The 25,300-nt window shown below is 49.4% G+C and overlaps 1 protein-coding gene across 10 annotated transcripts in view; it reads left to right on the top strand.

The window, feature by feature from the left end:
• Positions 1-25,300, top strand: part of mink1 (misshapen like kinase 1) — a 233,540-nt gene that overhangs the window by 203,047 nt on the left and 5,193 nt on the right. For 6 of the 10 annotated variants that reach the window (XM_033014613.1, XM_033014612.1, XM_033014604.1 and 3 more), the window contains 10 exons: positions 2,775-2,798; positions 5,727-5,902; positions 7,525-7,651; positions 9,262-9,405; positions 11,914-12,022; positions 17,229-17,396; positions 20,092-20,235; positions 20,844-20,978; positions 22,683-22,783; positions 24,942-25,091. In XM_033014613.1, the coding sequence (XP_032870504.1) occupies positions 2,775-2,798; positions 5,727-5,902; positions 7,525-7,651; positions 9,262-9,405; positions 11,914-12,022; positions 17,229-17,396; positions 20,092-20,235; positions 20,844-20,978; positions 22,683-22,783; positions 24,942-25,091 (1,278 nt within the window). The remainder of the gene's footprint in view (positions 1-2,774; positions 2,799-5,726; positions 5,903-7,524; positions 7,652-9,261; positions 9,406-11,913; positions 12,023-17,228; positions 17,397-20,091; positions 20,236-20,843; positions 20,979-22,682; positions 22,784-24,941; positions 25,092-25,300) is intronic. The other 4 variants (XM_033014606.1, XM_033014605.1, XM_033014611.1 and 1 more) reach the window with 1 other exon arrangement.

Genomic DNA, 25,300 nt, shown 5'->3' with positions numbered 1-25,300 from the left:
GTGCAAGGTAAAGCCAGTAAAGTCAGATTAAAGATAGTCCGAGGATCACCAATGAGGTAGATAGTAGTTCAGGACCGCTCTCTGGTTGTGGTAGGATGGTTCAGTTGCCTGATAACAGCCGGGAAGAAACTGTCCCTGAATCTGGAGGTGTGCGTCCGTTTTCACACTTCTGTACCTCTTGCCCGATGGGAGAGGAGGGAGTGGCCGGGGGTGAGACTGGTCCCTGATGATGCTGCTGGCCTTGCCGAGGCAGCGTGAGGTGTAGATGGAGTCGATGGAAAGGAGGTTGGCTTTGTCTGGGCTGCGTCCACAATTCACTGCAATATCTTGTGATCTTGGATAAAGGTGCTCCCATCTCTGCACAACCTTGAAAGTGTGTCATCTTCACAGCTCTGAGATTTTGGCTTGGCCTTAAATCATGAGAGGAATAGATCGGTTAGATGCATAGAGCCTCTTGCCCAGAGTAGGTGAATCGAGGACCATCGGACGTAGGTTTAAGGTGAAGGGGAAAACATTTAATAGGAATCTGAGGGGTAACTTTTTCACATAAAGGGTGGTGGGTGTATGGAACAAGTTTGTTTCCATTCAGCCCATGGAGTCCACACCGCCATTCAATCACGGCTGATCTCTGCCTCCTAATTCCAATTCCCTGCCTTCTCCCCATAACCCTTGAGACCCGTTCTAATCAAGAATTTGTCTATCTCTTCTTCTTCTTCTTTCGTGTGGCGTGCACGGCCTAAAGTTGTTGGACAACTTGTTCTATTTGATCTTCCGTTTGTGCACGTCGAGTTGATTGCATTAGTCGAAACAGGGCGGACCACGTGAAGGTTGCAAGCTTCCACCCCGTCTATCTCTGATTGCTGCTGTGTCTCCGGTAAAACCCGTCCACAGGGTTGATATATAAGCATATAGTTGATGGATTTAAAGTCACTAACGATAGAGGAACTATCCACTGACCTGGTCTCCACAGTTCCACAGATTAACTACCCCCTGACTAAAGAAGTTCCTCCTCACCTTTCTTACTAAAGCTGCCTGAGGAAGTTGTTGAGGCAGGGACTATCCCAATGGGTACATGGATAGGACAGGGGTTTGAAGGGATATGGACCAAACGCAGGCAGGTGGGATTCGTGTAGGGGGGACATCTTGGCCGGTGTGGCCAAGTTGGACCGGAGGGTCTGTTTCCGCGCTGACTCTGACCTGCTGAAGCAGGTACAAGTGTTTCATATTCCTGTACTTTGTAAATTTACCTCTTGTGGCAAAAAATAACCTGACAGGCTTCAGGCAGAGTAAATATCATGCTCAAAATTTGCATTGAATGTAAGAGCATTATGCTTTGTATTCTACACAAGCCTTCCCGACGGCATTATTCATTCAACCAAGGGTAGTGACTAACTGGTCATATGAACAAGTAATCATCTGCCAAGTGTCTGCCCAAGATAACAAAAGAATGGAGAATATTTGACATTCACGGCAAGCCCAGTAGTTAGAGATACAGCACGGAAACAGGCCCTTCGGCCCACCGAGTCCACACTGACTAGCGATCCCCGCACACTAACACTATCCTTTTAAAAAAAAATTAAAATATTTTTATTAGAAGCATGAATACAAATAATAGTAAAGGATAATTTAATTTCAGATTTCTTACATAGATTCAGTTTTTATTAAAGAATAAAGATCAAGAGAGAATAAGATGAGAGAAACTAATAGAGAAAAAAGGATAATAATAATAATAATAATGGATGGGATTTATATAGCGCCTTTCTAATACTCAAGGCGCTTTACATCGCATTATTCATTCACTCCTCAGTCACACTCGGTGGTGGTAAGCTACTTCTGTAGCCACAGCTGCCCTGGGGCAGACTGACGGAAGCGTGGCTGCCAATCTGCGCCTACGGCCCCTCCGACCACCACCAAGCACTCACACACATTCACACACAATGGAAACAAGATTGTGGAGATAGATGCAGGAAATGTTGAGTAGAACTATTCATCCGATTCCAAACTCAGGTTTCAACCCTGATTCTGTGTTAAACCAATTCACTTTTTCAAAACTTCAATAAATGGAGACCATATTCCAACAAATAATTCTGGTTTGTCAATTAAGACAAGTCTTATTTTTTCCAAATGTAAGGTCTCAGTCATATAACATATAACCATATAACAATTGCAGCACGGAAACAGGCCATCTCGGCCCTTCTAGTCCGTGCCGAACACTCACTCTCACCTAGTCCCATCCACCTGCACTCAGACTATAACCCTCCATTCCTTTCCCGTCCATATACCTATCCAATTAGTTTTTTTACATTTTTTTATTCATTTACACTAACACTATCCTACACACACTGGGGACAATTTACATTTACACCAAGCCAATTAACCTACAAACCTGCACGTCTCTGGAGTGTGAGGGGAAACCGAAGATCTCGGAGCAAACCCACGGGGAGAACGTGCAAACTCCGTACAGACAGCACCCCACAGTCGGGGTTGAAGCCGGGTCTCTGGCGTTGCAAGCGCTGTACGGCAGCTTCTCTACCGCCCAATTTTGAATATAAGCTATTGAATTGTGGAATGACTGAAGGCAAACTGTGTCAACTACAAGTGCCATGGACCTGTAATTTTCTTCCCAAATTATCAAGTCTCTTCAGTGTTTCTTTGATGGAAATGTCATTATCATTGTTTGAGCGGCAATGTTGTATATGAATTACCTTCATGTTTGCTGATATTTAATTGTCTACCTTCTTCCCTTTTGCCTGCCAAACTTTGCAAACCTGCAGAGCTATAAGAGAGCAATAGGTGAGGTTAGTGCCATTCTATATTCCCACATCAAGTGGTTGATGTACAATTTACACTGGACCCTGTTATATCTCGCTTAGCACTTGGGTTTGGAAGTCAATGTCAATGTCTCTCTCCCCCTCCCTCTCCCCTCTCCCCCTCTCTCCTTCCCTCTCCCCTCTTCCCCTCTCTCCCTCTCCCCTCTCCCTCTTCCTCTCCCTCCCTCTCTCCCCTCTCCCCCTCTCTCTCTCTCTCTCCCCTCTCTCCCTCTCCACCCCTCTCTCTCTCCCCCCTCTCTCTCTCTCTCTCTACCTCCCTCTACTCTCTCCCTTCTCCCCCTCACTCTCTCTATCTCTCTCTATCTCTCTTTATCTCTCTCTCTCTCTCTCTCTCTCCTTCCCTCTCCCCCTCTCTCTCCCTCTCCCTCTTCCCTCTCCCCTCTCTCTCTCTCTCTCCCTCTCTCCCCTCTCTCTCCCGCTCTCCCTCTCTCCCTTTCTCGCTCCCTCCCTCCTTCTCCCCCTCTTTATCCCTCTCTCGCTCCTTCCTCTCTCTCTCTCCTTTTCCCCCCTCTCTCCCCTTCCCCTCCCTCTCTCCCTCTCTCCCTTCTCCCTCTCTCTCTCCTTCCCCACTTCCCCTCTCCCGCACACACACAGTTATCAGCACCACTGGAGCAGTAAGTGAGTTGCAGGAGCTACGGGTAACAGTGGAAGACTCGATGCTCGACCAATATTCAATAAAGACATTGCGATTATTGAAGTGAAAGAGGCATCATGCTGCACAGTGACATAGGTTCAAGGTGAAGGGGAGAAAGATTTCATCGCAACCTGAGGGATAACTATTTTATGTTAAAAATCCAGTGGCGACCAGAAAGACGCTACGACTCTTTGGGTGACTAGGAGACGACTCACGGCCATACGGGCGACACACCGCGGGGGTGAAGCCTTCATGGTCGTGAGTAGTCGCCCAAAGAGTCGCACCTTGTTCTGGTCGCCACTGGATTTTCGACGTGTTGAACATTTTCGGCGACCTGAAATGATCTGTGACGGGTGCCGGCGGTCGCCGAAAAAGTTGCGTAAATGGGACAGGCCCTTCACTCTGGGAAGATGATTAAAGGAACCATTGCAAGGGAGTGGAATAGAATAATCAGAAATTATATTGTCAAGTCGTGCTCATTCCAAACTAATTAACGTTAAATTTAAAACTTATCTGGCGGTCCACTACGTGTAAGTTCTCCAATGCTGAGTGAATTTTGCCAGATTCCTGCATTTAAGAACAGACTTGATGTTGTGAAAGGCGGTCTCTAGAGGCATGCAGCTCGGAAACAGGCCCAACTCAGCCATGCCAACCAAGATACCAATCTAAGCTAGTTCTGTAAAGAGAATTGGTCAATTTTAAGCCAAATCGCGACACAATCATAGCGACTAGGTGTGAGATAAATTATTAAATGCTCATACATAGATATATATGTACTGCCCATGTATATATGTATACTGCCCATGTGTGTGTGTGTGTGTGTGATACACATATACACACACACACACGCACACATATTATATACAAAATATAGACACAAAATTAGACACAAAATATTATGTATATATTGACAATAGACACAATATTATATATATACACATATGTATATATTGACAATAGACAATTGACAATGGAGCAACTCGGCAAGACGGGCAACATCTCTGGTGAGAAGGAATGGGTGACGTTTCGGGTCGAGACCCTTCTTCAGACTGTTTGAAACATCATCTATTCCTTCTCGCCAGAGATGTTTACCGTTTATGGTAGACAAAAATGCTGGAGAAACTCAGCGGGTGAGGCAGCATCGATGGAGAGAAGAAAATAGGTGAAGTCTCCTATTTCCTTCGCTCCATCGATGCTGCCTCACCCGCTGAGTTTCTCCAGCATTTTTGTCTACCTTCGATTTTCCAGCATCTGCAGTTTCTTCTTAGACATTTTTACAGTTTAGTTTATCATCTCGTGTATCGAGGAACAGCGAAAAGCTTTTTGTTGCGTGCTATCGAGTCAGCGGAAAGACAATACATGATTACAATCGAGCCATTTACAGTGTGTAGATACATGATAAGGGAATAACGTTTAGTGCAAGGTAAAGTCAGCAAAGCCCAATCAAGGATAGTCCGAGGGTCACTAATGAGGTAGATAGTAGTTCAGGACCGCTCTCTGGTTGTGGTGGGATGCAGCTGAGTTATCTTCAGTGTAAACCAGTATCTGCAGTTAGACAATAGACAATAGATGCAGGAGTAGAGGCCATTCAGCCCTTCAAGCCAGCACCGCCATTCAATGTGACCATGGCTGATCATCCCCAATCAGTTCCTTCCTACACGTTATATGTATATATTGATGCTATATTGACATGTAGCATCAATAAAGGGGAGGTCATTTAAGAATAAAGGGGAGGTCAATTAAGACTGAGGTGAAAAAACCCTTTTTCACCCAGAGAGTTGTGAATTTATGGAATTCCCTGCCACAGAGGGCAGTGGAGGCCAAATCACTGGATGGATTTAAGAGAGAGTTAGATAGAGCTCTAGTGGCTAGTTGAGTCACGGGATATGGGGAGAAGGCAGGCACGGGTTATTGATTGGGGATGATCACAATGAATGGAGGTGCTGGCTCGAAGGGCCGAATGGCCTCCTCCTGCACCTATTTTCTAAGTTTCTAAGTCTGCTCCGCCATTCAAATGTTTCTGTGATTTTTTTACTATAATCCTTATTTTAATTGTTCAACTGTATCAAAATCATTCCTCTTTTGTTAAAGAGTCCATTTTGAGCGCTACCTCTTGAGAGATGATCAAAAAGTCTCCAATTTGTTTTTACCCGGGCGATTTCGAGAGTTGAAATGTTGTCTGTGTTGGCTGCCCGTGTGCTCCATTGGGGCTGTGTCGCTTCCGATGGCCCGTTGTGAATAGCCTTCTGCGTTTCCTCAAGGACATGCTGAACCTGGGGAAGGACGGTCGCCCCGACGAGCTGCCCAAGCCTCCGGTTAAAGTGATGGACTACTCTTCCTCCAGCGAGGAGTCGGGCAGCACCGACGACGATGACGAGGAAGGAGAGAACGAGCGTCAGGACGAGAACCTCTCCAGCTCCGACGGGTCCAGATCAGGGTGCGTACCGAGCGGGCACGTCTGTGAGCAGTTAGTCAGGGTGGGCAGTCGGTATCTTTAGTCAGTCGGCTCTTGAAAACCGGGCATGCACAGATTGTTCTCTCCCCGGTCAGCTGTCAAAGAAACTTGCGCTACGCAGCACATGCACGCAGTCCACGGTGTAAAGGTAGAATTTCAGCTGCCTTTATGGACCGTTGCCGCTGACAGCTTGAACCAGCGTCGACAGCACGTGAGTAACACATACTTCCCCGTGTTAAATGTACTGGGGATGAAAGGCACGGGAGAATTATGTCTACCTATGAGATCGATCTCTTAATTCTCCCATGCCAATAGACAATAGACAACAGGTGTAGGAGTAGGCCATTCGGCCCTTCGAGCCTGCACCGCCATTCAATGTGATCATGGCTGATCATCCCCAATCAGTACCCCGTTCCTGCCTTCTCCCCATATCCCCTGACCGCTATCTTTAAGAGCCCTATCTAGCTCTCTCTTGAAAGCATCGGCCTCCACCGCCCTCTGATTCCCATCTTGTCGCTGAACACTACCGCTCAGTCCGTCTAAAAGGCTTGTCCCACTTTCACGACCTAATTCATCATCTTTTTCACTCGTGGATATTTTTCATCATACTAGAAAAACGCCCCGACCTACTTGATGCCACGAGTACCTACGACTAGCATCACGGCCTGCTACGACCTACCTACGACCTCGTGACGACCATGCTGCCAGTCATGGGCAAACTCGGCAGAGGAAGTGAAAGTGGGACAGGCCCTTTAACCTACCTGATCTCCTGGTTGCTCAGCACTTTAACTCCCCCTCCCATTCCCACACTGACCTTTCTGTCCTGGGCCTCCTCCACTGTCAGTAATTGTAAAAGACCAGTGCTGGGAGAATTGATAATAGCAGGTAAAGAAACAGTAGATGGACCACTCTTGGTTGACACAAAGTGCCGGAGTAACTCAGCGGGTCAGGCAGCATCTCTGGAGAAAGAAGATGGGTGACTTAGTAATCCTATCCTATCCATGTACCTGCCTAAATGTCTCTTAAATGTTGCAATAGTCCCCGCCTCAACCACCAGCTCGTTCCATACACCCACCACCAAAATGTTGCCCACCCCCTCTCACCTTAAACCTATGTCCTCTGGTTCTCGATTTCCCTACTCTGGGCAAGAAACTGTGCGTCTACCCGATCTATTCCTCTCATGATTTTGTACACCTCTATAAGATCCCCCCCTCATCCCCCTGCGCTCCAAGGGATTGAGACCCAGCCTGCTCAACCTCTCCCTGTAGCTCAGGCTTCCGAGTCCTAGCTTTAGTTTAGTTTGGAGTTACAGCGCAGGAACAGGCCCTTCAGCCCACTGAGTCCGTGCTGACCGCAATCCCCGCACGTTAACACCATCCTACCCACACTAGGGACAATTTACATTTATATCCAGCCAATTAGCCTACAATACTCAGAGTTTGTCTTAGGTGTGTGGGAGGAAGCCGAAGATCTTGGAGAAAACCCACACAGGTCACGGGGAGAATGTACAAACACCGTGTAGTCGGGATGGAAGCCGGGTCTCTGGCGCTGTGAGGTGGGCAACGTGCCACCCACGTATTATGTTGTTAACTTTCATTCCTTAGGCAAAACCGTGCCAATGATGGTGACACAGACAGCGTCAGCACAATGGTGGTTCACGATGATGAGGAGCCGGCTGTGGTTGACACTTCCAACAGCAGCTACGGAGACGGGACCATGATTGTTCAGATGGTACGTTTGTTGCTGCATATCTTTAGTTTTTTAGTTTTAGAGATACGGCACGGAAACAAGCCCCTCGGCCCATAGGTTATTGACGTGAATGCAGTTCCATTTTCCACAGCCTATTCTTCACTTGATGTTTTATGCTGTGTGTCTGTGTCTGTGTCTGTGTGAGACACTTCGTATCTTATGCCCCTGTCCCACTTAGGAAACCTAAACGGAAACCTCTGGAGACTTTGCGCCCCACCCAAGGTTTCCGTGCGGTTTCCGGAGGTTTTTGTCAGTCTCCCGATCTGCTTCCACTACCTGCAACCTTCGGCAACCACCTGCAACCTCCGGGAACCGCACGGAAACCTTGGGTGGGGCGCAAAGTCTCCAGAGGTTTCCGTTCAGGTTTCCTAAGTGGGACAGGGGCGTCTCTGGACACCCTGGAATGCATTTGAATTCATAGGCTAAGCATCCTCGACAGTTTTAGCCTTCCAGACTGATGTGGTCTTTTCCAGACTGATGTGGTTTAATATGGATTTATCACTCTCACTATTAATCAGCTTCTGTGGGGACCAAATTCAGAAGCAGATGCGCTGACATCCAAATCACACGGAACAGCCAAATCATACGGAACATGAGGGCGGGAATAATGAAATCGCTTTTTAAATCAAGCTATTCGCTTTTTTTATTTTGTCCCCATGGTTAATTTGTGCATCCATCTTTAGAATAGAACTTAATGACGCACTCTACTTGTACTCAATCAATCAATCAATATTTATTACATGTTTATTACATGTCATTTGAACCTCAGTGAGGCTCAAACGAAACTCCATTTCCACAGCCATACAAGCAAAGACAATTTCCTACAGACATACACACAATTCAATTTACAAAAACATCCATCACAGTGAACCCACTGTGATGGAAGGCAAAGTCTTTTCTCTCCCCTGTTTTCCATTTCTCTCCCGATGTCGAAGCCCCAGGCGGGCGATGATAAGTCCCACGGCCATTTTAGGCAGCGCGGGGCGATGTACGGCCCCGCTCATGGTCTAAATGTCACAAAGTTGGAGCCCCCGGCGGGCGCTGGAATGTCCCACGGCCATGAAGCCGCGCCGGGCGATGTACGGCCCCTCTCCGGGTCGTTCCAACCCCGCGACACGGGCTGGAGAAGTCAGGCTGCGGGAGCTCCGAAAAGCGGTCTCTCCACCCGGACCCGCGAGCTCCCGATACCCCGACAGTCCACCGGACCTGCGGCTGCAGCTGGAGCCTCCGAGCTACGTGGTCGGGCCGCAGCAGCGAGTCACCACCGCTCCCCACGCACCGATGCCGGCCAGCCCCACGACGGTAAGTCCGCAGCTCCGCAGGCTTCGTTACTGGAGCCTCCAGGTCGTTCAGGCTGGAGGCCGCTCCACGGTGCTAGGCCCGTAACGACAACGGAGACCTGACAGGAAAAAGGTCTGGTCTCACGTACAGGAAAGAGATTTAAAAAAGTTTCCCCCTTCCCCCCCCCGCCCCCCACATATACACAGTTAAAAAAACTATTAAAAAACACAAACAACTACATTTAACTACTCTGCACAATGACAATAGAGTCGAATCTAATATCATCGGCAATCTTGCTCCTCTCTCCATAGACCCCTGAGGAGGAGCGAGGCGTCCATCATGCAGACAGCAACGGATTCACCAGTCACGTCAACCTGCCTGACCTCGTGCGGCAGAGCCATTCCCCGACCAATACCAAAGGCCCCAAATCTCAGCCGGATGACAGCATAGCAGAGGTGAGTACGGCTGCATTCTAGCTTGTCTGAAGACGGGCCTCGACCCAAAACGTCACCCATAGAAACATAGAAAATAGGTGCAGGAGGAGGCCATTCGGCCCTTCGAGCCAGCACCGCCATTCATTGTGATCATGGCTGATCGTCCCCTATCAATAACCCGTGCCTGCCTTCTCCCCATATCCCTTGATTCCACTAGCCCCTAGAGCTCTATCTAACTCTCTCTTAAATCCATCCAGTGATTTGGCCTCCACTGCCCTCTGTGGCAGGGAATTCCACAAATTCACAACTCTCTGGGTGAAAAAGTTTTTTCTCATCTCAGTGTTAAATGGCCTCCCCTTTATTCTAAGCATGTGGCCCCTGGTTCTGGACTCGCCCAACATTGGGAACTTTTTTCCTGCATCTAGCTTCCTTTTATAATTTTATATGTTTCTATAAGATATCCCCTCATCCTTCTAAACTCCAGTGAATACAAGCCGAGTCTTTTCAATCTTTCCTCATATGACAGTCCCGCCATCCCAGGGATCAATCTCGTGAACCTACGCTGCACTGCCTCAATCACAAGGATGTCCTTACTCAAATTAGGAGACCAAAACTGTACCCATTCCTTCCCTGCAGCGATGCTGCCTGACCCGCCGAGTTACTCCAGCATTTTGTGTCCACCGTTGATCTAAACCAGCATCTGCACTTCCTATGCATTCTATCTTGTGTCTGTGTTGCTGCCAGTCCCTCTCTGGCAGCGACAATCACAGTGGAGAAACAAGGAACCGCAGGCGGCGGTGTACAAACAAAGATGACAAAGTGCTGGAGTAACTCAGCGGGTCAGGCAGCAAACCACGGAGAACGTGGATCGTTGGTGATGCTTCTGGTCGGGACCTTTCTTCAGGCTGATTGTACTCAGGAGAAGCTGGAAAAGAGAGGTCCCTCCCAGAGGGCGGAGTGACTGTTCTGTGCCCTAACCCCACATCTGCTGAAAAGAAAAATAATAAAAATGTTGGCAATCTCAATGAAACTAATGCTGGAACTATTCTGGTGGGCAGTGACAGTGCAGGAAGACATCATTATATCTCCTTTTCTTTTCCAGTTCTTTTATCTTGTATTAGAGTCAAAGAGACGCACTACGCAGAAACTGCAGCTTTGGCCCTACTTGCCCATGCTAACCAAGATGCCCCATCTCTCTCTCCATCTCTCTCTCCCTCTCTCTCTCCCTCCATCCCTCTCTCTCTCCCTCCATCTCTCTCTCACTCTCACTCTCTCCCTCTCTCCCTCTCTCTCCTCTCCCTCCTCTCCCTCCCTCTCTCCCTCCCTCCGTGTCTCTCTCCATCTCTCCCTCCCTCCTTCTCCCTCTCTCTCTCTCTCTCCCTCGCTCTCTCTCTCTCCATCTCTCTCTCCATCTCTATCGGCTGGGAAGGCGGATGAAGGCCTCCGGTCGTCTTGGACTCCATGCCACTGGATCCTGACCCAGATCTGTCAAGGGCCGTGTGGTGGCTGTCTGTGCACCAGTCTCCCCACGTTAAACAAAGTCACGCACTGGCGTCCTCCATGAGAGGACAGTCACACTCGTGTCTAGTGACCGCCCTTGATGATGAAGATCTCTATATATCCTCAGTCAGTCAGGCTATACCTTTGGAAAAGTAATGAACGAACGCTTCACATTGAAGACCCTTTGCCCAGGTGTTATAGACAATAGACAATAGGTGCAGGAGAGGCCATTCGGCCCTTCGAGCCAGCACCACCATTCAATGTGATCATGGCTGATCATCCCCAATCAGTACCCCGTTCCTCCCTTCTCCCCATATCCCCTGACTCCGCTATCTTTAAGAGCCCTATCTAGCTCTCTCTTGAAAGTATCCAGAGAACCGGCCTCCACTGCCCTCTGAGGCAGAGAATTCCACAGACTCACCACTCTGGGAGAAAAAGTGTTTCCTCGTCTCCGTTCTAAATGGCTTACTCTTTATTCTTAAACTGTGTGTGTGGCCCCTGGTTCTGGACTCCCCCAACATCGGGAACATGTTTCCTGCCTCTAGCATGTCCAAGCCCTTAACAATCTTACATGTTTCAATGAGATGCCCTCTCATCCTTCTAAACTCCAGTGTGTACAAACCCAGCCGCTCCATTCTCTCAGCATATGACGGCCCTTCAACTTTTCTACATTCTACATTTGCAGCCTAACCTGCTGTGTACTTTTTTTGATTTCCAGCAAATGCAGACAAATCCATTCTCTGAAGCTTGTATACTTGAACTGCTGGGTAAAGCTCAGTGAGCAAGACTTGTGGTTTAGTGTTTCCGGGCTCCTTCAACTTGCGGTGACTGTCAGAGACATTCTGGAGAACGATAGTCTGGCCAATTATTCTGAAGAGCTTCCTCATCTCATGGTAACAGGAAGCGATTGTTAGCGTTCTCAAAGGGATAGCACAAACCATGAAGGGCTGAGCAGCCTTTTCTCATGCTATTGCTTTTGTGGTTGGTATACATCAATGACTTTTTCTTCAGCAATATGTCTGGTTTCAGTTTCAGTCTAGAGGCCTGGTGAAATCCCCTGGAAAGTCATCCTTTACCACCTTTGTTGACCTCGGCATGTATCAGATGGGTGCTGGAGGGGAGACCATCCAAATCGCTGGTGAGTCCACACATTTACTTAACCCAGCATTTTTCCCAAATGAAAGATAGATGTACTGTCAGCCCCCCATTGGAGCATGCCCACCGAGTCTGCGCCGGCCAGCGATCCCCGTTCCCCACCTCCAACGGGATCCCACCACTGGCCACATCTTCCCATCTCCGCCCCTTTCGGCTTTCCGCAGAGACCGCTCCCTTCGCAACTCCCTGGTCAACTCATCCCTTCCCGCCCAAACCACCCTGGTACTTTCCCTTACAACCGCAGGAAATACTACACTTGTCGCTTTACCTCCCCCCTTGACTCCATTCAAGGACCCAATCAGTCTTTCCAGGTGAGGCAGAGGTTCACCTGCACCTCCTCCAACCTCATCTCCTGCATCCGCTGTTCCAGCTGTCAGCTGCTCTACATCGGTGAGACCCAAGCGCAGGCTCGGCGATCGCTTCGCCCAACACCTCCGCTCAGTTCGCAATAATCAACCTGATCTCCTGGTGGCTCAGCACTTCAACTCCCCCTCCCGTTCCCAATCCGACCTTTCTGTCCTGGGCCTCCTCCATGGCCAGAGTGAGGCCCACCACAAATTGGAGGAGCAGCTCCTCATATTTTGCTTGGGTAGTTTACACCCCAGCGGTATGAACATTGACTTCTCCAATTTCAGGTAGTCCCTGCTTTCTCCTCCCCTTCCCAGCTCTCCCACAGCCCACTGTCTCCGCCTCTTCCCTTTTTCTTCCCGCCCCCCCCCCCCCCCACATCAGTCTGAAGAAGGGTCTCGACCCGAAACGTCACCTATTCCTTCACTCCATAGATGCTGCCTCACCCCGAGTTTCTCCAGCATTTTTGTCTATCACCGAACACTAACGCTATCCTACACACTAGTGGCAATTTATAATATTTACCGAAGCCAATTAACCTACAAATCTGCACATCTTTGAAGCTCCTGGAGGAAAGGCTACGGTGGCGCAGCGGTAGAGTTGCTGCTTTACAGCGCTTGCAGCGCCGGAGACCCAGGTTCGATCCCGACTACGGGTGCTGTCTGTACGGAGTTTGTACGTTCTCTCCGTGAACGCGTGGGTTTTCTCTGAGATCTTCGGTTGCCTCCCACACTCCAAAGACGTACGGGTTTGTAGGTCAATTGGCTTGGTGTATGTGTAATGTGTAATATAGTGTTAATGTGCGGGGATCGCTGGTCGGTGCGGACTCGGTGGGCTGAAAGGCCTGTTTTCGCGCTGTATCGCTTTTTTAAACCCATGTGGTCCCACGGAGAACGTACAGACTCCATACAGACAGCACCCATGGTCAGGATCGAACTGTGGTCTCTGGCGCACTGCCGCCCCTTGGCATAAACAGAATTTGAGTTGTGATATGGCTGGAATGCAAATTCGGTGAAACAGAGGCCTGGCCATTTTAGAATTAAGTTAAAATGTTGAAATAATAACATTGGGCTTTGTTAAAATTGCTTTCAGAATGTTATATCCGTGCGTGGTAAATGACAACAGCGAGCGAGTTCTTCCATCAGTTCGTGCCATTATGGGAATATCTGGGCGGAACAGTGGCACAACTGCTAGCTCCTGACCTCGAGTCTGTGTGGAGTTGAACGCTCTCCCTGGGACTGCGTGGGTTTCCTCCAGGTGTTCCAATTTCCACCCACACCCCAAAGATGCGAAAGTGGGACAATATAGAACTGGGGGGTGAATGGGTGATCGATAGTCGGCATGGACTCGTGGTCTGTTTCCACGCTATATCTCTAAGCTAAACTATTGAGAGGTTTAAGAAGGAACTGCAGATGCTGGAAAAATCGAAGGTAGACAAAAATGCTGGAGAAACTCAGCGGGTGAGGCAGCCTCTATGGAGAGAAGGAATAGGTGACGTTTCAGTTCTTCAAACTGAAGAAGGGTCTCGACCCAAAACGTCGCCTATTCCTTCACTCCGTAGATGCTGCCTCACCCGCTGAGTTTCTCCAGCATTTTTGTCTACCCTGGGACATCTTAATCATATCGATAAACGCAGTAAAACTGTACGTACAGACACAATAGTGCCATCTGGTTGAGATTAATAGGAACAAAGATTTATAAAGGTGATCGATTACTATTGATTGCCGTAGCCCACAAACACTTTGTGTATCAAATCATCAGAGGAATAGATCGGGTAGACGCACAGAGTCTCTTGCGTGGAGTTGGGTTAATCGAGGACCAGAGGACAGAGGTTTAATGTATTGTGTTCAATTCTGGGCACCAAGTTATCGGAAAGATGTTGTCAAGTTGGAAAGGGTGCAGCGAGGATTTACGAGGTTGTTGCCAGGTCTTGAGGGCCTGAGCTGCAGGGAGAAGTTGAGCAGACTGGGAGTTTTTTCCTTAGAGCGCAGGAGGTTGAGGTGTGATCTTATAGTGATGCACTGTGTAAGAAAGAACTGCAGATGCTTGAAAAATCGAAGGCAGACAAAAATGCTGGAGAAACATAGCGGGTGAGGCAGCATCTACGGAGCGAGGGAATAGGTGACGTTTCGGGTCAAGGCCCTTGTTCAGACTGATGTGGGGGGGCGGGAAGAAGAAAAGAAGATGCGGAGACAAAGAGATCATGAGAGGAATAGATCGGGTAGACGCACAGAGTCTCTTGCCCAGAGTAGGGGAATCGAGAACCAGAGGTTTAAGGTGAGGGGGGAAAGATTTAATAGGAGCCTGAGGGGTAATTATTACACAGGTTTATAGAACAAAGAGGTAGTTGAGGCAGGTACTATCGCAAGTTTTAATAAACATTTGGACAGGTCAAGGATAGGAACGGTTTAAAGGGATATGGGCCAAACGTAGGCAGGTGGGACTAGTGTAGATGGGACATAGTGGTTGTGGACAAGTAGTTTCCGCTCTATGACTTCCGTCCTTATTCATGCCATCCAAATTGTACACCGGTCACTGAAAGTTGGCGTGCAGGTACAGCAGGCAGTGAAGAAAGCTAATGGAATGTTGGCCTTCATAACAAGAGGATTTCAGTATAGGAGTAAAGAGGTTCTTCTGCAGTTGTATAGGGCTCTGGTGAGACCACATCTAGAGTATTGTGTACAGTTTTGGTCTCCTAATTTGAGGAAGGACATCCTTGTGATTGAGGCAGTGCAACATAGGTTCACAAGATTGATCCCTGGGATGGCGGGACTGTCATATGAGGAAAGATTGAAAAGACTAGGCTTGTATTCACTGGAGTCTAGAAGGATGAGGGGGATCTTATAGAAACATATACAATTATAAAAGGACTGGACAAGCTAGATGCAGGAAAAATGTTCCCAATGTTGGGCGAGTCCAGAACCAGGGGCCACACAGTCTTAGAATAAAGGGGAGGCCATTTAAGACTGAGGTGAGAAAAACCTTTTTCACCCAGAGAGTTGTGAATTTGTGGAATTCCCTGCCACAGAGGGCAGTGGAGGCCAAGTCACTGGATGGATTTAAGAGAGAGTTAGATAGAGCTCTAGGGGGCTAGTGGAGTCAAGGGATATGGGGAGAAGGCAGGCACGGGTTATTGATTGGGGACGATCAGCCATGATCACAATGAATGGCGGTGCTGGCTCGAAGGGCCGAATGGCCTCCTCCTGCACCTATTTTCTATGTAAATTTCTGTGCTCTGTGGTGGCTGTTAAATCACGCTCATTACACAGGAGTGCCAAATTACAGGAATTTAATCTGCAATTAATCCAAGGCATTCCTGGTTCAGCTGGGTGGCGTAGCGGTAGAGTTGCTGCCTCACAGCGCCAGAGACCCGGGTTCCATCCTGACTACTGGTGCTGTCTATACGGAGTTTGCACGTTCTCCCCGTGACGTGCATATGTTTTCTCCGTGATCTCTGGTTTTCTCCCACACTCCAGGTTTGTAGGTTAATTGGCTTTGGTAAAATTGTAAGTTGTCCCCAGTGCGTGTAAGGGTGTGCGGGGATCGCTGGTCGGCGCGGACTCGGTGGGCCGAAGGGCCTGTTTCCGCGCACTGAACTGAACTCAAAAGTCAGCGCTCAGCCCGTGTTACATGTTCGATGGTATGTTTCGTGGTTGGAACACGGGGTTGGGGTTTTGACGAGCTGCTGAGATTGTCTGGTGTGGTTTGTGGAACAACGCAGGGGCTTGCTTCCTCCCCTTGAAAAGCAGCACGGCACCAAAGCTGATTCAGAATCTCCTCCGGTAATTGATGCCAGCTTTAGCGGGGTGCCCAGCTGCCAACCACATGGCAGCAGCTTAGAATCACGAGCATCGTGACGGAGACATTTAATGAATAAGCCCATTGTCTGGGGATTTAAAGTGAGCGTATATCGCCTCCTATGGGAGGTAAAGGGGGAACGCGAGCTGCAGATTGCCTTAAAAGACATTAACGTTCGACATCAATCTCCAGAAATCCCCATTTGATACAGCGTGGAAACAGGCCCTTCAGCCCAACTTGCCCACACCAGCCAACACTAGTCCCACCTGCCTGAGTTTGGCCCATATACCTCCAAACCTGTCCAATCCATGAGCCTATCTGAATGTTTCTTAAACGCTGTGATAGTCCCTGCCTCAGCTACCTCATCTGGCAGCTCGTTCCATACACCCACCACCCTTTTGTGAAGCAGTTCCCCCCAAAGGTTACTGTTAAATCTTTTCCCCCTCACCTTAAACCTATGTGCTATGGTTCTCCATTCCCCGACTCTGGGTAAGAGATGATTGTTCACGCTTTCTTCATTAATTAATGTGATGGAAGAATTAGGCCATTCGGCCCATCAAGTCTACTCCGCCATTCAATCATGGCCGATCTATCTCTCCCTCCTAACCCCATTCTCCTGTCTTCTCCCCGTAACCCCTAACACCCGCACTAATCAAGAATCTATCTATCTCTGCCTTCAAAATATCCATTCAGAAACATCAATCTGAAGAAGGGTTTCGGCCTGAAACGTTGCCTATTTCCTTTGCTCCATAGATGCTGCTGCACCCGCTGAGTTTCTCCAGCACTTTTGTCTACCTTTGATTTTCCAGCATCCGCAGTTCCTTCTTAAACATTTAGAAAAATACTAATTCTTGATCAGTACTGGTGACTGCGGTTATGGGGAGAAGGCAGGAGAATGGGGTTGGGAGGGAAAGATAGATCGGCCATGATTGAATGATGGAGTAGACGTGATGGGCCGAATGGCCTCATTCTGCTCCTGTCGCTTGTGACCTTATGATGGTGGTTAATCCTGGTTGTGAATAAACGTTGTTTTCTCCTCCTAGGATTGAGTATCAGCGACGTGAGTCGACTAAACCAGCAGAAAAACGAGGACAGGAAATGCTCAGTGGTGAATGTGAATCCAGCCAACACACGACCGCACAGCGATACGCCAGAGATCCGCAAATACAAGAAGCGCTTCAACTCCGAAATACTTTGTGCCGCCTTGTGGGGTCAGTAATAGACAATAGGTGCAGGAGTAGGACTTCCAGCCAGCACCGCCATTCAATGTGATCACGGCTGATCGTCCCCAATCAGTACCCCGTTCCTGCCTTCTCCCCTGACTCCGCTATCTCTAAGATCTAGCTCTCTCTTGAAAGTATCCAGAGAACCGGCCTCCACCGCTTTCTGAGGCAGAGAATTCCACAGACTCGCATCTCTCTGTGTGAAAAAGTGTTTCTTCGTTCTAAATACAATACAATACCATTTATTGTCATTTGAGCCTCAGTGAGGCTCAAACGAAATTCCGTTCCAAAATGGCCTACCCCTTATTCTTAAACTGTGTGGCCCCAGTTTCTGGACTCCCCCAACATCGGGAACATGTTTCCTGCCTCTAGCGTGTCCAAACCCTTAATAATCTTATATGTTTCAATAAGAACCCCTTCTAAACTCCAGAGTATACAAGCCCAGCTGCTCCATTTTCTCAGCATATGACAGTACCGCCATCCTGGGAATTAACCTTGTAAACCTACGCTGCACTCCCTCAATAGTCCTTCCTCAAATTAGTGTTGACTAATAACCCCCCACAAATTAATGGAAGTGTTGACTCTTAAATGTCCCTGCAGCCTCTGCATGGCTCCCAATTCAGATAGGTGCGTTGTAGAGTGGAAACAGGCCCTTTGGCCCAACTTGCCCACTCCAGCCAACACTAGTCCCACCTGCCGCCTTTAGGACCATACCCCTCCAAACCTGCCCTACCCATGTACCTATCTAACTGTTTCTTAAACGTTAGGATAGTCCCAGCCTCAACTACCTTCTCTGGAAGCTCGTTCCATACATACACCCCCCACCCTCTGTGTGAAAAAGCTACCCATCAGGTTCCTATTAAAACTTTTCCACCCTCACCTTAAACCTATGTCCTCTGGTCCTCGATTCCCCTACTCTGGGCAAGAGACTCTGTGCGTCTACCTGATCTATTCCTCTCATGATTTTGTACCTCTATAAGATCACCCCCTCATCCTCCTCGTCCTCGCCTACTCAACTCAACCTTTCCCTATGGATCACAGCCTCTAGTACTGGCAACATCCTCATAAATCGTCCCTGCACCTTTTCCAGCTTGACAACATATTTCCCATGGCATGGGTAACACAGCCTGGCTAGCTCAGTGGGTAGAGCATGAGACTCGTAACCTCTGGGTCCTGGGTTCGAGCCCCACGTAGGGCGACACACTAGTGCGGCATGTTGGCGCAGCGGTAGAGTTACTGCCTTACTGCGCCAGAGACCCGGGTTTGATCCCAACACAGGGTGCTGTCTGTACGGAGTTTGTACGTTCTTTCCGTTTTCCCACATCTCCGAGATCTTCGGTTTCCTCCCACACTCCAAAGACGTACAAGTTTGTAAATGAATTAGTTTGTTATCAATGTAAAATTGTCCCCAGTGTGTGTAGGGTGGCGCCATCCTCTGGGGATCGCTGGTGGTGCGGTTCGGTGGGCCGAAGGGTCTGTATCGCGCTGTATCTCTAAACAAAACTAAACTAAAATGGGTGCCCTGAACACAACACAATACTCTAAATGGGTGCAGCAGCATCTATGGAGCGAAGGAAATAGGCAACGTTTCGGCCCGAAACGTTGCCTATTTCCTTCGCTCCATAGATGCTGCTGCACCCGCTGAGTTTCTCCAGCACTTTTGTCTACCTTCGATTTTCCAGCATCTGCAGTTCCTTCTTAAACACAATACTCTAAATGCGGTCTTGCATACACGACCAGGTCAGGTCGGAGGGAGTTCCATGTAATCCCGTGCTACCTGCTTCATGGTCGGATAGTCGGCGACTAAACCGTCTCCCCCACCTGGTTTGCCAGGTGAGGAGGGGGCTGTGGACCCCCAGCAGGACCAAAATCAAGATCTGTCAAAGGGCGGGTGAGCTCCAAGTGAGCCAACAGCTGTTCACACTTCAGTAGAAGCTGTGATCACTGTCGTACACGGCATTGTAAGGAATAATGATAAAACACACACACACTCACACCAATATCCGATACTTCCAGCGGCGGAAGTCCGCAGGAACTGGAGGACAGAGATACGTGGTGCGTCCATCACCGTTCCCGTCGGTAACCAGCACCACTGCGTCGCTAATGTTTTCTTTTTTTTTAATATACTGTGTCCCACGGTACGAGTTCATTCCAAGAGTTCTCCCAAGTTTGCCCGGATTCGAACTCGGAGATTTACGGCAATGGCCACTCGTCGGTACTCGGGGCTCTCGTGGACATTTTTCAACATGTTGAAAAATCTTCATGAGTCTTCCCGTGCTTACCTGCCGTTAGCGAGTCTTCCCGAGTACCTGCCGTTAGCGCTAAGAGACGTCCCCGAGCTCCGACGTACCCGCTAGGTTCATTCTCCGTGCTTACCACGAGTTTGATTTTTTTTAAACGCGGGAGAGCTCTTGGAATGAACTTGCACCGTGGGACAGGGCTATTACATAGTTAACCCAGTTTTCCCAGCGTGACACAAATAAATCCCGTTTAAAGTAAACATATGCTGTTATTTTCTCCATTGTATAAATGTCCATTGTGATGACCATCCATGTTGCTAATGTTTTCAACAAAGATGATGATGTATAACTGCGACATGACTGACCTCCTGAATGTGGACGGGGGGCATTACTTTTGGTTGTCGTGAGGCTTATTCAACCTTGCATCCTGTACTGTGTCAAAGGTGTGAACCTGCTGGTGGGAACAGAGAATGGACTCATGCTCCTCGACCGCAGCGGGCAAGGCAAAGTCTACAGCCTCATCAGCCGCCGACGTTTCCAGCAGATGGATGTCCTGGAAGGACTCAACCTCCTCATCACCATATCAGGTGAATCTTTTTGCCCCTCTACAACCGAGACCAATGACCTGGCATCCAAGTGTTTGACGGCGCTGGGCCTGGACTCGCTGGAGTTTAGAAGGTCGAGGGCGGTGGGGGAACCTCATTGAAACCGTCCGAACAGTGAAAGGCCCGGATAGAGTGGACGTGGAGAGGATGTTTCCACTGACAATAGACAATAGGTGCAGGAGTAGGTCATTTGGCGCTTCGAGCATGCACCGCCATTCAATGTGATCATGGCTGATCATCCCCAATCAGTACCCCTGCCTGCCTTTTCCCCATATCCCCTGACTCTGCTATTTTTAAGTCCTCTGGTCCTCGATTCCCCTACTCTGGGTAAAAGACTCTACCCGATCCAGGTTTCAGGAGAGAACAGGCCTTTCCCTACACACCCCTCTACGGAATGAATAGAATACTTTCTTGTCACATTTGACAAGTCACAGTGAAATTCTTTGCTTATATACCCAAGGTATGCAAATAGTGGCCACATAAAGGGCACTCACAAAGTTACAAAGCAACCGCGCGCCAGGTCCCCCTTTCATTTTTGTTCCAAGGAACGCTGGCTGGGCCATGATCATCTTGTTACTCGCCCCCCTCAGGTAAACGGAACAAGCTGCGAGTCTACTATTTGTCCTGGTTACGGAATAAGATTTTGCACAACGACCCTGAAGTGGAGAAGAAGCAGGGCTGGACCACCGTGGGTGACATGGAGGGCTGTGTCCACTACAAAGTGGGTGAGTAATGATCCCCAGCAGCAGAACTAGGCCGTTCACACCATCCCGTCTCCTCCGTCATTCCATTGTCGTTCATTCATCTCTCCCTCTTAACCCCATTCTCCTGCCTTCTCCCCATAACCCCTGACACCCGTACTAATCAAGAACCAATCAAAGGTACACAAAAATGCTGGATAAACTCAGCGGGTGCAGCAGCATCTATGGAGCGAAGGAAATAGGCAACGTTTCGGGCCGAAACGTTGCCTATTTCCTTCGCTCCATAGATGCTGCTGCACCCGCTGAGTTTCTCCAGCATTTTTGTGTACCTTCAATTTTCCAGCATCTGCAGTTCCTTCTTAAACAAGAACCAATCAATCTTTGCTTTAAAATTGTGTGGGAAGGAACGGTCACGGTGGCGCAGCGTTAGAGTCGCTGCCTTACAGCGAATGCAGCGCCGGAGACCCGGGTTCCATCCCGACTACTGCTTCTGTCTGTACGGAGTTTGCACGTTCTCCCCGTGACCTGCGTGGGTTTTCTCCGAGATCTCCGGTTTCCTCCCTCACTCCAAAGACGTGCAGGTTTGTAGGTTAATTGGCTTGGTGTAAATGTAAAAAAAAAATTGTCCCTGGTGTGTGTAGGATAGTGTTAATGTGCGGGGATCGCCGGTCGGTGAGGACTCGATGGGCCGAAGGGCCTGTTTCCGCGCTGTATCTCTAAACTAAACTGCGGATTCTGGTATGTACCGAAGATAGACACAAAGTGCTGGAGTAACTCAGCGGGTCAGGCAGCATCTCTGGGGAGAAGAAGGATGGGTGACAGTCCCGACCCGAAACGTCCCCTGGCCATTTGTGTGGAGAGATGCTGCCTGACCCGCAGAGTTATGCCAGCACTATGTGCGTATCTTCAGCTTTTACAATACCCAATGAAGAATCAGTAAAGAACAGTGGGCGGAACAGTGGCGCAGGCGTTGAATCGCTACCTCCAAGCGCCAGAGACCCGGGTTCGATCCTGACCGGGTTTGTCTCTTGTCTGTACGGAGTTTGTACCTTCTCCCCATGACCTGCGTGGGTTTTCTCCGGGTGCTCTGGTTTCCCCCCCACATTCCAAAGACACAGATCTGGAGGTTAATACCCTGAGTATAATTGTAAGTTGTCCCCAGTGTGTGTGGGACGGTGTAAGTGTGCAGGGATCGCTGGTGAACGCAGACCCGTTGGGCCGAAGGGCCTGTTTCTGCGCTGTATCTCTAAACTAAACTAAACAAAGTGCCTATGGATTTCAGGTTTTGAGATCTGAACAGCGAGCCCGTTGAAGCTTTTGCTGCATGACAGTGAACTAAAATGGTTCCCAGTATTAGCTAAGCCTCTTAGGAGGTACATTCATTGCCACAGAAGGCTGCGGAGGCCAAGTCAATGGGTGTTTTAAGGCAGAGATAGACAGATTCTTGATTAGTGCGGGGCGGGTGTCAGGGGTTACGGGGAAACGGCAGGAGAATGGGGTTGAGAGGGAGTGATTGATCAGCCGTGAATGAATGGCAGAGTAGACTTGATGGGCCGAATGGCCTAATTCTGCTGCTAGAACGTATTAACATGCACTCCTTGAGGTATCTGCTGCATCAGGACCTTGTGCAAGTCACCATCGAGCGCGCGCACTGACTCTAGCCGGACGGGACCTTGTGTCTCGGGAGACCGAGGAGGCAGAGTAATGATGTGATGTTTCTCTTCACAGTGAAGTACGAGAGGATCAAGTTCCTGGTCATTGCTCTGAAGAACTCTGTCGAGGTTTACGCCTGGGCTCCCAAGCCTTACCACAAGTTCATGGCATTCAAGGTTATCTTCTGTGTTTTGTTATGGCACTTATTGTCTCCACTGCCTGGATGCTAATAGCTAATGAAGGGGGCGGCACAGTGGGTCTGGGTCCTGGCGTTTGGGGCACAGTGGGTGATACAATGGCGTGGGGTGTAGCAGAGGGGTGCACTGAAGGGGGGAAACTATGGCGCAAAACGGGTGGCGCGGAGTGGGGGGCACGGTGACGCAGAGGGGGTTGTGGCACAAATTCTGGTCCAAAAACTGCAGATGCTGATTCAAAAAACAAGATCAGTACGCTGGAGTAACTCAACAGGGCAAGCAGCACCTCTAGAGAACACGGATAGGTAATGTTCAGGGTCAGGACCCTTCTTCAGACATAATCAAGGACCTTTTTCCACTGTGGTCACCCTCTCTTCTCCCGTCCAACAGAAAATACGAACGGCTAAAACCAATGTACTGCCAGATTCAGCCACTGCTTCTTCCCCACTGTTATCAGACTACTGTACGGTCCTCCCGTAAGCTAGCGTGTAGTCCCAATCCTCTGACCTGCCACATTGCAGATCTTGCACTTTTTCTCAGGTGGACATAAATGCTGGAGAAACTCAGCGGGTGAGGCAGCATCTATGGAGAGAAGGAAATAGGCGACGTTTCGGGTCGAGACCCTTCTTCAGACTGATGTGGGGGTGGGGGGGGGGGGGGACGGGAAGAAGAAAGGAAGAGGCGGAGACAGTGGGCTGTGGGGAGAGCTGGGAAGGGAGGGAGGGAGAAAGCAGGGACCACCTGAAATTGGAGAAGTCAATGTTCATACCGCTGGGGTGCAGACTACCCAAGCGAAATAGGAGGTGCTGCTCCTCCAATTTGCAGTGGGACTCACTCTGGCCATGGAGGAGGCCCAGGACAGAAAGGTGGGATTGGGATTTGGGATTTGGGAATGGGAGGGGGAGTTGAAGTGCTGGGCCACCGGGAGATCAGGTTGGTTATTGCGAACCGAGCGGAGGTGTTGGGCGAAGCGATCGCCAAGCCTGCGCTTGGTCTCACCGATGTAGAGCAGCTGACACCTAGAGCAGCGGATGCAGTAGATGAGGTTGGAGGAGGTGCAGGTGCCTCACCTGGAAAGACTGCTTGGGTCCTTGGATGGAGTCAAGGGGGGAGGTAAAGCGACAAGTGTAGCATTTCCTTCGAGACTTTTTCTCTGTACCTGTAATGCTTTGGTGCTTTCACTGCTATTCTGCACTACCTGCTGTACATGTCTGTCGCTTGATGGTACTCGAATAAAGTACGATCTTACATGGGAGCACGCAAGCAAACCTTCACTGTATCCCAGTATATGTGACCATAGTTTAGCTTTAGCTTAGAGAAAGGTCAGCTCGGGGGGGAGTTCCCCCCCCCGCCACGGGTACCATGTAATCCCGTGCTACCTGCTCCTGCTCCATGGTCGGATAATCGGCGACTAAACCGTCTCCCCCACCTGGTTTGCCAGGTGAGGAGGGGGCTGTGGACCCCCAGCAGGACCTGTCAAATGGCGGATGAGCTCCTAGCAAGCCGATGGCCATCCACACTTCAGTAGAAGTTGCGATCACTGTCGTACACAGCATTGTAAGGCACCGTGCCCGTTGATGTTTTCAGCGATGATGATGATTTGAGTAACGCCGCAGAACCAGGCCCTTCAGGACCACCGACCCCATCCTACGCACACTGGGGACAATTTACAATTTTTACCCAAGCCAATTAACCTACAAACCTGCGCCTCTCTGCCTCAGAGGGCGGTGGAGACCGGTTCTCTGGATGCTTTCAAGAGAGAGGCTCTTAAAAATAGTGGAGTCGGGGGATATGGGGAGAAGGCAGGAACGGGGCACTGATTGGGGATGATCAGCCATGATCACATTGAATGGCGGTGCTGGCTCGAAGGGCCGAATGGCCTACTCCTGCACTTATTGCCTATTGTCTATTGAGTGGGAGGAAATCGGAGCACCCAGAGAAAACCCACGTAGGTCACGGGGAGAACGTACAAACTCTGTACGGGCAGCGCCCGTGGTCAGGATGGAACCCGGGTCCCTGGCGCTGTGAGGCAGCAACTCTACCGCTGCGCCACCGTGCTGCCCATTCCTCAGCGGGTAGATTGATTTTAATTGTTGAAAACTATTAACAAAAGCTCCCTTTGTTTCCACTGCGTCTCCAGTCATTTACAGACCTGCCTCATCGACCGTCTCTGGTTGATTTGACTGTAGAGGAAGGGCAGAGGTTGAAGGTTGTTTACGGATCGAGTACTGGCTTCCACGCGGTCGATGTGGACTCTGGAAATACCTACGATGTTTACATCCCGGTGCATGTAAGTTTCTCATCCACTCCCATCAGCACAAAATGGAGGTGAATGTATTGGAGGGGGGGCAGTGGGGAGGTTACAGGAAAACAAGGGACATCCGCAAACGAGAATAAACTTGGCTAGCATCCCCTCGCTTGATGAGGGATACGGGCCAAGCGCAGGCAGGTGGGATTAGTGTAGATGGGACATTTTGGTTGCATGGGTATGTTGGGCCG

The sequence above is a fragment of the Amblyraja radiata genome, chromosome 43, assembly GCF_010909765.2.
Source record: "Amblyraja radiata isolate CabotCenter1 chromosome 43, sAmbRad1.1.pri, whole genome shotgun sequence".
Classification (NCBI taxonomy): domain Eukaryota; kingdom Metazoa; phylum Chordata; class Chondrichthyes; order Rajiformes; family Rajidae; genus Amblyraja; species Amblyraja radiata.
This window is presented reverse-complemented; position numbering and strand designations above follow the sequence as displayed.